A 15,173-nucleotide genomic window follows, 5' to 3' on the forward strand; every position below is an offset into this window, starting at 1 on the left:
AGGGCTGAATATATAAATGGACCCAGGTGAGCTTGTTTGCATCTGTTTGCCATTTATTAATGATCTATTTGCCTCTAAAATACATTTTCAATCCAAAATCAGGTGTCACGATATTTTCCATCCATCATGGAAATATCAGCTCTCCTGTCAGAAAGCTGATGTGGTGTGTGTTTTAATAGAAAGCCATACTTTCCTGTTAACTTGGGTCCTGTACACTCTAAACATTCTAGCTCCTTATCTTTATTTTAGTCCGCTCAGTATCTGTGACGTGTCTCCACATGTGATCCAGATGACGGTGTCGTCAATGTACTCTGTTAGAGAAGAGCTGTGAAACTCAAAAGTGCAATCACTCAGGAATCTGCGTTGTTATTCCTGTCGATCTACTCACACGTGCAGAAAAGAGTATTCCCTACGACCATTTGCAGTCCTGCACATGTTTAGAACTGTTTCAAATAAGTTGAACTCTGGTGTTGTTTTTACTGAACTGGGCCTTAGATAAAACGATTTCCTTCAGATAAACTGTAGTTCTGCTCTTACCATCCTATCGACAAATAACAGAGGTAGTGTGACTGAGTATTCCCATTGGTTTGCCATATTATTCCTAGTTCACCTGCAGCCAGTTGGAGAAGGTGCTCATGAATAATGTAGACTTTATGTAAATGAATTCAGAAACTGCCCGCTGGAGGCCGGAGAGCAACCTTGGCTGCAGCCCCTATATTATCCAAAGGAAAAAAATCTATAATTAATTGCAACTTATTAAAATAGAATGACACATGTGCAACCTTTCAACAGAGTGGCGCGCAAAAGTCTGCTTCTCATCTCTCTTTTTCTTTCACTTTACCAATGCTACTTACTGCAATTGAATTTGATTAAACACAGAGGCACAACATAACCCCACCAGAAGGAAAGAAATGTCTTTTAGTTTATTGGATTGTATTTATTCTCCATCCAACTCTTCTGACTTGAGCACGCTATCATCTGCAACCATTACGATCCTTCAGGGAGGCGCGGTTAGCGTCGCTGATGCTTTGTTTTAGTAACAACACATAATTTCCCCAAATCACAAGCGCCTGTTATCTGATTATGTTGTCTTACAGTAAATGGACTGTAACAGATTTCGGCTAACGTCTCCCGACAGCCTCGGCCGCCGTGGCGGTGTGCCGCCAAACTCTCGCCCGTGTCAACAAAAGGAGAAACTTCATTACAGTATAGATTTCCAGAAAGAGCCGCCATGCTGCTACAGTATTACCATAACAAATACGCCGCACGCTAATGTGTGTACAAGGCATGCTCTGCTAAAAGGTGCGGGGGCCAGAGAGATGCTGCGCACAGGTATACACAGGGAGGAAGCACACAGCGTGTGTGTGTGTGTGTGTGTGTGTGTGTGTGTGTGTGTGTGTGTGTGTGTGTGTGTGTGTGTGTGTGTGTGTGTGTGTGTGTGTGTGTGTGTGTGTGTGAATGATGGGGGGCTTAAAAGAGGGAGACGGAGTGTGTGTGCATGCATTAAAATAGGGGATTTTCTTGTCAGAGTAGCAGGGTTTGGGGATTAGTTTAGAATCTGACTGAGACACAGGAGAGGAGGGCTGATGACTTTAGCCACATAAAGAGATGACTGGGCAAATACGGGCGCATACATCAATATCGGCGGCAGGCACATTATGGAGACGCCCAGCAGGGCGAGAAGAAAGCCATACAGTACGCAACTGTGGAGACTTTTATTTGTTTATGCACGAGCGGAGAGAAGGAAATTAATATCAGCGTATTGAAACCGTTCCTATGGAAGATCTTTATGCTTCCCTAAACCGCAGATTCACACCGCAAAATAGATGCGGGTGACACACACACACACACACAATCACACACACACTCACACTCACACACACACACCCTGCTGAAAGACAGGCACTAAAATAACCTCTGTTCCAGCTGGTGGACTGCTGAGGCTCCTGCTGGGCTGTTTTAATGGGGAAAATTAGCCAAGCAGAAAGGTGGATCCTGTTTGTTATGCTCCACTGTCCCCCTTCCACGCAGTCGGCCAAGGAGGCATCCTCTGTTGTCCTCTCTCTCTGTCTCTCTGAGCTCTCTTGACACTGTGTATCTCCACCAGCTGCTGCTGCCTTCATGCATCCCTCTCCTCCTGCCTCCACACTCTGCCGGGCACAGATACACACACACACACACACACACACACACACACACACACACACACACACACACACACACACACACACACACACACACACACACACACACACACCTGAAGCAAACTAATCACAAATGTGTTTCATCTAAGTCTAAATCACAAAACCTGCCCGAGGATTATTTACTCTTTAATATTCCAGGTCGGTTGGTTCCACATATGTAAACCCGCTCCGGCACGTGCGCTCACCGGCAGCTACCCCGCGCACCAGGATGTGATGAGGAAAATTTAAAAAAAAAAAGAAGAAGAAAGAAGGGGGTGGGGGGGGGGGGTGAATAAAAGGTGCAAACAAATGAGAGGTTTGCATGATGCGGGAGCCAGAATGAGCGGGGAGAGATTGAGATAAAGGGGAGTGAGAGGTGAGGGAGTGAGGGATGAGAGGAGGATATGCAGAGGGGTGAAAAGCTTCTTTGTTCTGGATGCCCTTGAGACAGCTGACATCGTCACAATAAGACCTTTTTTCAGAGGGAAGGAGACAGAGTCAGAGCCAGGGAGAAGCCAAGAAAGAGAGTGGGATTTAGTACTTTTGGCAGAGCGACACGGTCGGAGGAGGCACAGTGGAAGCTGCAGTGTCACTTTGTGTGTGTGTTTTTTAAAATGTACATTTTCAGTCTGATACAATGTGTCTTTTTTTTTTTTTAACATGATAGTGAGATAGCATGTTTGATTTTCCCTCCTTTTTTGTCAGGGTGACGTCATCCTCAAACAACATGATGCAAGTTACATGTTAGTCATTCTGCCACATAAGTTCTGATTGATAAAATACATTCTCGACAATGTAAAATTCTCATAAACCCACAAAATGAAGCCACATTTACCACCGGGCAGCCTCCTCTCCTCCACTTCCTGGAGTTTTTGGGAATGTCGTCTGTTTTTGGTGTATAATGCAAGAAATGTTTACTCTTGGTGAAAGATGTGGACTGCAGGCAGCTCATGACTGAAGTGTTGTGATGCAGACAATGTGTGGTAAGTTACTGTCCTGGAGGAATATTCAAGGAGCTCCTTGAAACAAGCAAGTGGATGTGAGCAGATGTGTTGAAACATCTATATGACATTTTACATTCACTGGACCCTGATTTTATTTGTATTTCTCGTATCATCTCAACTCTTTCTGGAATTCCAGATGTTTATATATTTCCTTTTTTTCTTCTAAAGAACTTATATGATAGGCATAAGGTATTCCTTTTCTTGCTTATTTGAAGCGAACAGTGTTTTGTGTGTGTGTGTGTTAGTAGTTTCTGTGTGTTGAACTATGACCACAAATCATTCATTCATTCAATCATTCATTCATTGAATTTATTTTGCAGCAAACTGTTTCTCCATCCATCTATTCATTTGTTTTTGTTGTCTATTAAAGCACAAACTCAAATAATTTGCTGTATTTTCAGTTGCATTAAATGTAGAATATTTTTTAAATGTTAAATTTTTTTCTCTTTTCATTATTTATTTATTTATTTATTTATTTATTTATTTATTTATTTATTTATTTATTTATTTATTTATTTATTTATTTATTTATTGTTATTACATAAAATAAAATTGGTTGTTCAGGTTCTGCAGAACAAATGTTAAAGCATGAAGTACTCAACTTTGTGCTAAAACAAAAGAGAATGTTTGTGTTTTGCTATTTAAAACTAGGTCAGTATATAATTTGATTTCTGAAAAAGAGGACACTCAATCCAGCCTGGAGATTCTTGAATATAATACAATTTTACTCAAATAGGCCTTTTTGAAATTAAATATATTCAAATTATGTGGGTCTGTATGGATAGAAAATTAAGTTATATCATATTGAAAAATAAATCCTTTAACCAAAAACACAAATTCAGCTTCTCAAAAGTTACTCAACATGATTTATTATGCCTCCAGAAGTCAATCTGCCACAGTTTGTGATTACAGAAATCACTTTAAAAAAGTATGTATTTTCTCAACATAATCTCAAAACACAACATAAGAATTTTTAGTTTTCAACTTTTACGTGACAAATACATGAAAAAAGAGACAAGAACTGCAGCACTTGTGTATTGGCATTTTGTTGATAGATTATGAAGAATTTTGCCTCTGCTCCCTTTGTTTGTAAACAGAATACAGCTTCTAGGAGATCACATCACACATATTAGAGTTCTGTGTGTAAAGTGCAATATATTTGAATATGTAATTAATGGCTCCCATTGAAAAACAATGAAAACTGACATTATCATGAATATATAAAAAAATTTAAGTATGTAATAAGGAAGTTGTGGACCTCCTTACCATAACTGTTAATATGATTTTAATCAGGTCCATTTGAAGTTTAAAGGGGCTGTATGTGCCCTCTGAAATATGTTGAGTTTCACATCTCTGGTGAAGTTATTAGAAAAGCAGAAAAAGATGAAGCCATGTGATTTTCTTTTTTTACTTCAGTTAAAACTTTGCATGGATGTCAGAACTTCAAAAATCAACTTCATACTGAGTTTAGTGGAGGTAAAACATCTATGTGGAAGGAATACCACCTGCAAATAAGTAGCATGTGGTTTTCATGGACATACACGAAAAGTTCTGCCCCTAAACAAATATACTGCATATAATGTAATGATTTAATATTATATAATATAATACAGTCCTGTCCGGCTCAGCACCACCAAAACAATTACAACCTCAAAAAAAGTGTTTACTGCAGTAAAAATAAAACCTTTCAGGAAATACTGAAGACATTTGAAAAAGGATTTCTCTCTGAAGGCAGACTGTAACGCTGCACTTTAAGCATACTTTTCATTCAATTATATCAGAAGTTCAGTCCGAGTCTAATACTTGATCCAAAACTCTCTCTTCAGTTCAGTTTCTTTATTTTTGCCCCTCTATCTTGTTTCTGTCATACCTCCTTTGGCCACTGGAGGCTCTTCATGGATATTACCTTCATGCTAAAGCAGGTGTATTTGTTCTCCTCTAAATTCAAAACCAGGTTTCTAATGTGTGGGAGGATTTGAACTCCATTTTGCCCTTCAAATATCTCGTATATTGTCGGTGTCAAGCCAATGGTAGAATGGTTGAATGGTAGATTCCGGTGTTTTTCACAATTATGAAATTATTGGTGAAAACCATTAAACGTCTTCGCCTGACAAGTTAATGCTTTTATATAGTCTTACATATAATCTACCATAGGAAACTGTTACTCTTGTGATTTTGACCTAAAATATGATAATATTTAATCTCTGTTAGAATAAATTGTGTTTCTAAAATGTGTGTTTTAATGAATACAGACTTTTAAATTTGTCATTAACCAGGAGCTTTCCTCAAAATGTAATAGCAAAGAAATCATGACCTCTGACCCAACCCCCCACCCCAAACAAAAAAAAAAGTAGGCCAGCTGCCATCCTTTAAGCTTTTCGAGGCTGTGTAAAGATTGCCATCAGATAACACAACAAAAAGCTTTTAAGAATGGATTAAATTTGGGAAGACGTTCTATAAACAGCCAAGCAAAACTTAGACTTCCTTTACCAACATAAAAATCTAGAATATTTCTTTAACGATCTTTGATTTCTAAAACACCCTTCAGGTCGGCTCTGATGAGGCAAACAAATTCATTCCTTATATTTTTATGAAACGTCATTACAACTTTCCCAGCTTCAGCACTTCGACTGTATGTCCTTATATCTTCCAGCCGGAGCTGAGATCTAGTTTGTACATCAGCTGTGCTTTTTTCACCGCAGCAAGTTCTTGCAGCTCACGAAGTGGACTTGGCCCGTTTGTACAGCGGATGTGCTTCCTGCCGCAACAGGGATTGGAACCCTGGTACCCCACGCTCAAGGTCAAGTCTTAACCAGACGCACCACCAGAGAGGGAGACTCCATGATGGCTGACATTTCCTGCCCTGTCTGATTTGGCCGTTGAATAATTGTAACTCAGCAAAAACCAAGATAAAAGCTCCGCTGCAGTGAGGCTTTGCAAATACTTCTGAGTTTTCAGTGTTTTCTCTACACTTAACCCCACTAACAGAAATACAGAGGAGGAAGGTTATAGGAAGATTAGATTTATGTTTTCTTTCCTGGAGAAAAAAAATAAAAAAACCTTTCTCTGTGAGAAGCAACATCATAACTGCAAAGTTAACTGTCCAAGTCTGGACTGGCCGCCGAGCGTTTGTCACATCCTGTATCGCTCGCACACAAACACTCATTCGAAATCTGAGAGTGTGTTAGACCTCTCTTCCTCCTCACCCAGAGTTCCTGGCCCCAGGGGGTGGAGGGTCTCTTCAGCCGTCTTACACGTCCAACCCAAACACACGGCAACCTGCAGGACCGTACGAACACACACACACACACACACACACACACACACACACACACACACACACACACAGACTGGCAGCAGACCACATCAGAGGGGGTCCGTTCCTCCTCAAGTCCACAGGTCTCTGGATAAACATATTATTCTGGATTAAATGTTTCCCATATTTGTTGTTCTTTCCTTCGAGACTCCAGGTGGAATTGGTACAAAACCAAAAATCATATGTACATTCCTTTGAAAGAAACACCCGGCCGAGAGGGGAGCTCTGAACGGGGAGCAAGAATTCCCTTTCGGAGCGAGAACTTGTAACAACATTTGTGCCGATTTTTCGATTGCCCCAGATTCTTCGTTACAAATCTAACAAAGGCGACGCTGTGTTGTTGAAGAGCGTTCTGCCTCCTTCACTGCAACTCATGCTGCAAGACCACTCGGCCCTCTCTGCTCCGTAGCGGTGCGCTGGCTGGCCCCGAGTCAGACCCGGTAGGTTCACGAGTTGCTGACCCTCGCAGGGATGCTGCAGTACGCTTTCAATGGAGATAGGAGGTGACAGCTGAGGAGCGGCGTCGGCCACCGTGAGGCCTAAACTGAAGACTTCAAGGGCAGATGGTGATGATGGTGGAGTTCTGCTCAATTATGCAATTATGCTCAAATTACTGCCAGAGCTTCTTGCTTTATCAGGACCTGGGCTGTAGCCCGGAGCGAGCCAACGGGCGAGGTGATGATGTGCGGTGAGAGATCACAGGCTGCCCTCCTAGAGACCCCATGGCTATGGTAATGTGTCTGAGCCATAATGGGCCACCAGTTGGGTGGATTTAAGGATGTATGGATGTATGGGTGGATGGGTGGATGGATGGAGACACATGGTGGAGAAGCATCAACCAACACCTCACCCAGTTTATGAATAGTAAAGATGATGCACCTTGCTGAAGCGCTTCACTTCCTGCATACTAATCCAACCCTGTGCACCAGCAGAGCAGCACAATGGGCTGAAACGCGTTTGTTTCTTCCTGATGTGTTTATTTTTGTAAACTGCGCAGCGCCCCAACTTTTTTTTTTTGCGCAGCGGTGGGGCGTGCGCTGTGGACAGAGTGTTCTCTCACTGCGGCTCGTTTGATGTCTCCCTCACTCTCTCCTCGCTCTTTGGACCCTGGAGACATTACTCATGCATAATCGCTGTGTGTCTTTCTGATCTGCCTCTATCTGCTGCTGGTGGAGGTTAATGCGCAAAGCCGAAGCACGCTTACTAAATTAGAGGCGAGCAAGGCTCAACTCACTCCCCTGCGCAAAAGAAATAAAGCAAACAAAGGCAGAGAGGAGTTTTGTCGTTGTTTATTGAGGTGATTGGAGGGCCGGTCCAGTTCTGGTTGGGCTCCACTCGCGTTCTCACACGAAGATGCAGCTTTAAACACATTCCCACCTTGTTCTGCTCAATAAAACCATCCAGTGCTGTAATACATCATCCTCACCATACATTAAGCTGGAAAATCAGGGGAAGTGATGTGATTGGAGGAAGGCTCCTGGACGGCTCAGTATTCTGGTGAGGGCTCTCTAACTGTAGAGGGGGCAAAGAGGTCACGAGGTGTGTGCATGTATGTGTGTGTATGTGTGGGTGTGCGTGTGCGTACGTGTGTGTGCGTGCATGCCAGTGTGTATGTGTGTGTATGTGATGGCAGCATCACCAGTCCTCCAGGGCTCAGCAGGCTAATTAATAATGAATCCCAGAGAGTCTGTGTTTGAAATGCAGATGTGCAACTGCCGGCTCCGCCTGCTCCTTCAGAGGGACGTGTGTGTGTGTGTGTGTGTGTGTGTGTGTGTGTGTGTGTGTGTGTGTGTGTGTGTGTGTGTGTGTGTGTGTGTGTGTGTGTGTGTGTGTGTGTGTGTGTGTGTGTGTGTGTGTGTGTGTGTGTGTGTGGGCCACAGGGGAGAGCATGTTGGCTGGTTATAGCTGTGGCAGAGAACTTGCTCATATCCTACGTGAAATTCATCGGGGCCATTCATTAAACATTGGCTGCATTTGACTTTCCGTGCTGCATTTTAAGGGAAGAGGAGCAGCAGGAATAAGTGAAGATTGTAGAGAAATTCTTGTTCCAACAACTGCCCTCTTCTTTTTTTTTTTTTGATTCTCCAAATGCTCCCGAGTCCTTCTCTCTTGTTCACTGGTGTGACCGAGGCCTCAACCCCTGAGCTCCTCTCTGGGCTCTCAGCACAGAAGAGGAGAAGAAGCAGGAGGACGTGGAAGAGGAGCTGGAGAGCGGCTGAAGAGCATACATTACATTTCTACAGACTCTACTCTTCTTCACTTTCACTGCTTTTCATTTAGAGCACTGTGTGTGCGTGTGTGTTTGAGCGGTTTGAAGTTTAACAGATGGTAATGTTATGTAGATTTTTTACCAGCCATGGCTCCTTCACTGACCCGGGAACAATATACTAGCCTCTTCTGCAAACAGCACCTGTAACACACACACACAGACACACACAGACACACACAGACACAAGAATAATCTCTCTGACAAACATTGTTTGTTTGAGGGAAGGCAAGGGGGACAAACAGTTTCAATTTTGTCTGGGTGTTTCAAATTCTGGTAGATAATAAAAAATAATATTGCAACAATTGCTTTGGCTCGCAGTGTTTGTTCTGCAGGTGTAGAAGGTGCAGAGACATTTTCAGGAGCTGAAAGACTCCCTGACCCCAGGCCTCTGTGCTGTTGTGACTGAATTCACTTTCTAATTAACTAGAAACCAAAAATAATTTTACGCTGGAATTTGCATCATAGTCGGGAATGCTAATGTCCAAACCTTAGACGTTTCCATCAAGCTCCTCATTGCAGGTTTTAACTTTTTTTATGAATCCCCCTTGGAAATTAAAAGGCTTAAATTTGAGGGAGGCAGACTTAAAAACACAAAAGGAACTATCTATTATTATCTGTCCTGAATTCTGAATGTTTCACTTTTTCCTTAGTGTCTAATATTGTAATGAACCTCGATAAATTTATGTGTTTTTATTAATTTGCACAGGGACAAGATTTATTACTATAGCTCTGCTGCACAGTCAAGTATGAAGCTGTAATAGAAAAATAGAAAAGTAAACCGTTGTGATGTATTTCCTAAAAATTAATTAATGAATCGAAGCAATATAGTTTTAAATGTATTTTAACCACATTTTGTGTTTTTATGTATAGTTTTGTTTATCAAAAATGTAAATACAAATATAGAAAAACGGTTAAATGTGAGACTTCGAAAATTCTGTTTTCTGCACGAAAAAAAACGTTTTTCTCGTGAATGAAATGTAATGAAAGCAAAACGACAATTAATGCGTAAAATCTCCGGAAGTTGCGTCTTCGCTGCCACCTTTTGTATTTTCGCATTTAAAGTCACTATCATATTTTTTCCCGTGCAATAAATGTTACAAAACTTCTTCTTCTTTTTAAAAAAAAAAAAAGATTTCTTGTAAAATCTGAAACGATTCCAGACGGGGGGGGGAAATACACCCAAACCTAGAACTTGAAGGGAAAATCCTTCAGACGCATTTTATCCCACACGCAGGACACTGGGTCCAAAACTTGTTGAAAAGCAAACCCCTGCTCTTTGATTATGATGTGCAGATGTCTGAAATCTCTCTCTCTCTCTCACACACACACACACACACACACACACACACACACACACACACACACACACACACACACACACACACACACACACACACACACACACACACACACAGGCTTAACCCCTTGAACCAGGGGTCTGGCAGTGCAGACCAAACAGACGCACCAGGCCTCATGCATTATGAATGTACATTTACACTTGGCGTGCCCTCATGGGATGAGCTTTAGCCGCATATGCATTCGGTTGTTCGGTGTGTCCAATGTATTTCTTCCTCCCAACCTTGCCTGAACACACGCACACAGACAGAGGGAGGCAGCAGTGTGGCTTGTGACTGACACCCTGCACTTCTGGGGGAGAAACAGCGCTTAGAAAGACGTTTGGAGACGAAGCGATGGTGAAAACAAACGACTTGTCAGCGGAATGATGTGGAATTAGTAGCGGGTTGGTTTCTGGAGGGCCCGTCTTGTCTAAACAAGGTGTCACTGTCCTTTTATTAGGGACTTCACGGGTTAATGGAAATATCGATTGTCTGGTGAGCTGTGTGCCGCGGGTGTCACAGATCAGTTTCAGGCTGAGAGATGACAATGATGAGGAATATGATAAATGTCTTAAAACTCAACTTAAACACACAATCTGAGTATTGAAAGTCATCCAATAAATGTGTTGATGAACGAATAATAAACGTACATTTAATTGATGTTATGTAAAAAAAAAAAAAAAAAAGCGAGTCTATTACACTGGTAAATAAATATATGTTGGACACTGTCAGCGCGCAGGGGCACAGATTTACGCGTCACGGGGAAAGTTTGCAAGAGGTCATGACACCAAGTGACAGGTCCCGCCCTGGGGCCCAAGGCTGTCTCAATAGCAGACTAAAGCCTGATTTATCTGCAGGCTGCAAAGTGGTGCACTAACGTGGAGAGAAAGAGACAGAGCGGGGGATGGATTAAAAAACAACAACATAAAATTTTAAAATGTTTCCCTGACGTACGTATTTATATCCACGCATGAAAAGAATTTTGTTTAGATTTTTAGCTTTTGAAATAATTTTCAGACCTGCATTGTTTTGGTATCACAATGAATAATAACAGTAGAAATACAAGAGTGGTCTCCACAGACAAATGGTCATATTAGACTTGGTCTCTTAATTAAACGACAGTGGTCACAATATGAGGTCAATGCAATTGTCTATATAGTGACACACATAACTATTACTGATGTGTAAATGTAATTAACTACAGAAAAAAAAACTCCAACCTGGAAGCAATCTAGTTTCATAATGCTGTAGAATACGCATATATTCATGTTCTAATGAATCATGCGTTACAATAACATTCAACTTATTTTTTTTTTCTATAAACTGAAGGGTAAAGTTAGAGGCCTACAAGAAGATGGACATAGATATTCCATTCTGAAAATAACAACGTATTTGGTTTTAAGCTGTCGTTTCAATGCCACCAAAAGGAGAGTATCATTGACAAATCTTTTTATTTACTCCGCTGCCTGCACAGTAAACAGCCCGAGTCACCAACACAATCACTGAGAGAGACTCACTCCCAGGCGCAGAGCAAACACAAACAAGGCGCGCAGCAAAGGCGACAAAACGCGCACTAAATAGCATTTCAAAACCCCCCAAAAATGACTGAAATTATGAGTCATTAGTTGCAGTGATTTAGCGGTAATGTGCACCTTGGTAGGAGAGAGCCCGCAGTGCTGCATGGTGTAAGTGTAGCAGGGCTGGCCCGGGTTATCTGTGAATGGGCTCTTTATTGGAGGCGCGGAGCGGGGATTTGCCTTTTATTCGCCTCGCTATGGAAACGCGCTCGACGGCAGAAAAATGTTGATGCGAATAAAAGGAATCAGCACAAGGAGCGTTTCTAGAGAAGCATCTGTTACACTTAGAAACTTAGACTATCGAGAGCAATACAACCCCCTCTCAAACTCCCTCTCCTGTCTACTTTATGCGCCACAAAAAAACGTAGACTTTATATTTGTAACAAGACAAAAAAAAAAAAAAAAAAAAAAAATGTCGGATGTGTTTGTTTCAACATTATTATGATCGCTTGGGTAAATTTTAAAGCCTCCAATTTTGAGCACATCCTCTGTTTCGGTTTGAAAATTAGTTTGGGAGACACAATTTTAAATGGAAAGTACAATATTAAATCGTTTGGCTGTGGCGTCCCATTCGTAAAACGACGCGTCTAAAAATGCAGGCGTCTCACTGTCAACCACTACTACAGTTTTCTTATATTACAATTTCATTCAGCTCCCCGTTTCATCCCATAACTCCTCAAACGAAGAGATCCAGTTCATCAAACTAGGCCACTAGAACAACACTGCGATTCCCATCAAATATTCAGCCACTTTCAGCCAACTTTCAAAGAGGAAAAGCTGCATCGAGAATGTACACACCGCGCCACGCTGTAATTATAAGAGGAATAAAACAACAAACACAATCTGATGAATTATTTTCCATCCAGCTAAGGCTTCCAAAGCTGATGTAGTCCCGTCACTTCGTCTCCTTTCAGGGCTGCTGCCTGTCACTGCTCCAGTGTTGTGTTTGGTTTTGTTGCGTAGCCTCCAGCAGCCCCTCTGTCCACACGTCCAGCCCGCGGTCAAGCTCACCTGCTCCGGGCCTCCTCTCCTCTCTGCGTCCCTGCGAGCAGCTTGTGGCTCGGCTCAGCGCTCTTTAATGACTTTCTGGTGGCTGCAGCCTTCTTTTATTTCTCCTAAATGTATGAAAATGTATGCAAATTTAAATCAAGCTTAACCTGGGAGCCCGAGCAATATATTTAATGGAATTTCAAACCAATAAGGAGACTGGGACGCGAGTCATCTAATGGCAAATGTAATTACGCAGATAAGTTAGCTCCTAGATATGCATATAGATCTTTTTCCAGCTCTGATGAGATTCTTGCAGACTTTAAGTATCTACTAGGTGAAATCACATTTTCTTCTCAGGTGGATCAAAATGTCTTTAGCTTCCATTTGTGTCTGAGGATCACATATTTTCTTATAATGGCAAAATTGTGTTTGTCCTGCCAATAGATTTTTTTTTTTTTTTTCATTTTTGAAAAAAACAAATTATATACTTGATACTTTCTCATAATAGGACTATTTAAGTGCTTAATTTTTGTGCCTGACCAACATGGATGAATATAATAGCCCGTGCGTAAAAACAGTGTTCAGAGGTGTCGCTCAACAAACACCTGAGGAAATGTTCTCCAAGTTAATAATTAGCAATGAGACCTGCTCTTAGTTTGATTGCATCCTTCTAAATTAAGTGCTGGCACGTCTAAGAAATGCCATTGCGCTTTAATCTCGTTCGCATGCGTTCAGGGGTGACAGGAGCGCCAATAAAGTCGTGCGTAAATCAGTTGGAAACTTTAATTAATAAACAGGAACTGCGCTCCACGCTCACATCATTCCACAGTCAGACCCACTGGACCAACACTTCGACATACTTCCGGTTCGACTGGCTGTAACCCTTTCCTCCCTGCGGCGCTGCTTGCAGAGGCGGAGGATAGCGAGGTCTGCGTCGTCATTGGCGGAGCCGTGTCGTCAGCGCGTCTTGGTCGCCCTGTGAGTGGCGGCGGAGGCTGTCAGTCAGCTTCGGGACTGCTGCCGAGAATCCAGGGAGAGGGAGATGTCAGAGGCTGAGCTGCTCCCTCCATTCAGTAGCATTAGTGGGGTTCAGCAGCCAGCATGGCCACAGCTGCCTCCAGCCCCTACACCCTGCTCAGCTCCAGCCCCATGATCCACCCGGACAGCCAGGCCATGCAGCCTGCAAGCCCCTACAGAGGACACCAGAAACTGCTCCAGAGCGACTATCTGCAGAGCGTCCAGAGCAACGGACACCCCCTGGGGCACCAGTGGGCGAGCAGCCTGTCGGAGGGCAGCCCCTGGTCGGCCTCCATGGAGCAGCAAGACGTGAAACCTGGCCGAGAGGACCTGCAGCTCGGCATCATCCATCACCGCTCTCCGCACGTCGCACATCACTCCCCTCATCACAACAACCATGGCAACCACCCGGGAGCGTGGGGAACCCCGGTGTCCCACAACTCCTCCATCACCAGCGGGCAGCAGCTTAACATCTACTCCCAGACGGGTTTCACTGTCAACGGCATGCTGGACCACGGAGGGCTCACACCTCCACCCAACCCGCAGGGCCAAGGCATGCACCCGGGCCTCAGGGACACACTCAGCCCCGAGCACAGCGACCTCGGCGGGCACCACTGCCACGACCACTCCGACGAGGAGACGCCGACTTCGGACGAGCTGGAACACTTTGCCAAGCAGTTTAAACAGAGGAGGATCAAGCTGGGCTTTACGCAGGCGGACGTGGGTTTGGCTCTGGGCACGTTGTACGGTAACGTCTTTTCCCAAACGACCATCTGCAGGTTTGAGGCTCTGCAGCTGAGCTTTAAAAACATGTGCAAACTAAAGCCGCTGCTGAACAAGTGGCTGGAGGAGGCAGATTCAACCACGGGCAGCTCGAGCAGTATAGACAAGATCGCAGCTCAGGGGAGGAAGAGGAAGAAGAGGACGTCCATCGAGGTCAGCGTCAAGGGAGTTCTGGAGACGCACTTTCTCAAGTGCCCCAAGCCGTCCGCGCCGGAGATCACCTCGCTGGCGGACTCGCTGCAGCTGGAGAAGGAGGTGGTGCGAGTTTGGTTTTGCAACCGGAGGCAGAAGGAGAAGCGCATGACGCCGCCCGGGGAGCCGCCGCCGCACGAGGGACCCTATTCTCACGGCGGGAGCGCAGGAGACGCATCGTCGTGTCACGATCTCTGACCGCAGCACCGGGAGGGATCCCGACCTTTCGACCCCCCCTCACCCGACTTTCCCCGCGACACCCTCCCCCCTTTTCCCCGGCACAGACTCTCTGTGCGCGCGGGGACGGAGGACGGTGGCGCGCTCCTCCCCGGCCCCGCTGCGCCTCGTCCCGGTCCGGACTCCTTCACACGCCTCCAGCACTGAAACAATAACAATAACAAGAGATACCTGCTCAAGCCTTTGTCATTTTCTAACCTGTCCATGAGGGCATTATGACTCTGTACCGGCATATCGAAACGTCACAAGTCACATCACCTTCGGAGCG

General features: G+C 43.9%; 1 protein-coding gene across 1 annotated transcript; it reads left to right on the forward strand.

Annotated features, from left to right (window-relative positions):
- Window positions 1-13,777: 13,777 nt before the first annotated feature.
- On the forward strand, window positions 13,778-14,866 carry LOC308111263 (POU domain, class 3, transcription factor 4-like; the record flags this gene model as incomplete). Its single annotated transcript, XM_080466110.1, has 1 exon — window positions 13,778-14,866. The coding sequence occupies one exon, from the start codon at window positions 13,778-13,780 to the stop codon at window positions 14,864-14,866; it is 1,089 nt and encodes a 362-aa protein (XP_080322236.1).
- Window positions 14,867-15,173: the final 307 nt, after the last annotated feature.

This window comes from Lipophrys pholis, assembly GCF_963383615.2.
Source record: "Lipophrys pholis genome assembly, chromosome: 6".
In the NCBI taxonomy this organism is placed as follows: domain Eukaryota; kingdom Metazoa; phylum Chordata; class Actinopteri; order Blenniiformes; family Blenniidae; genus Lipophrys; species Lipophrys pholis.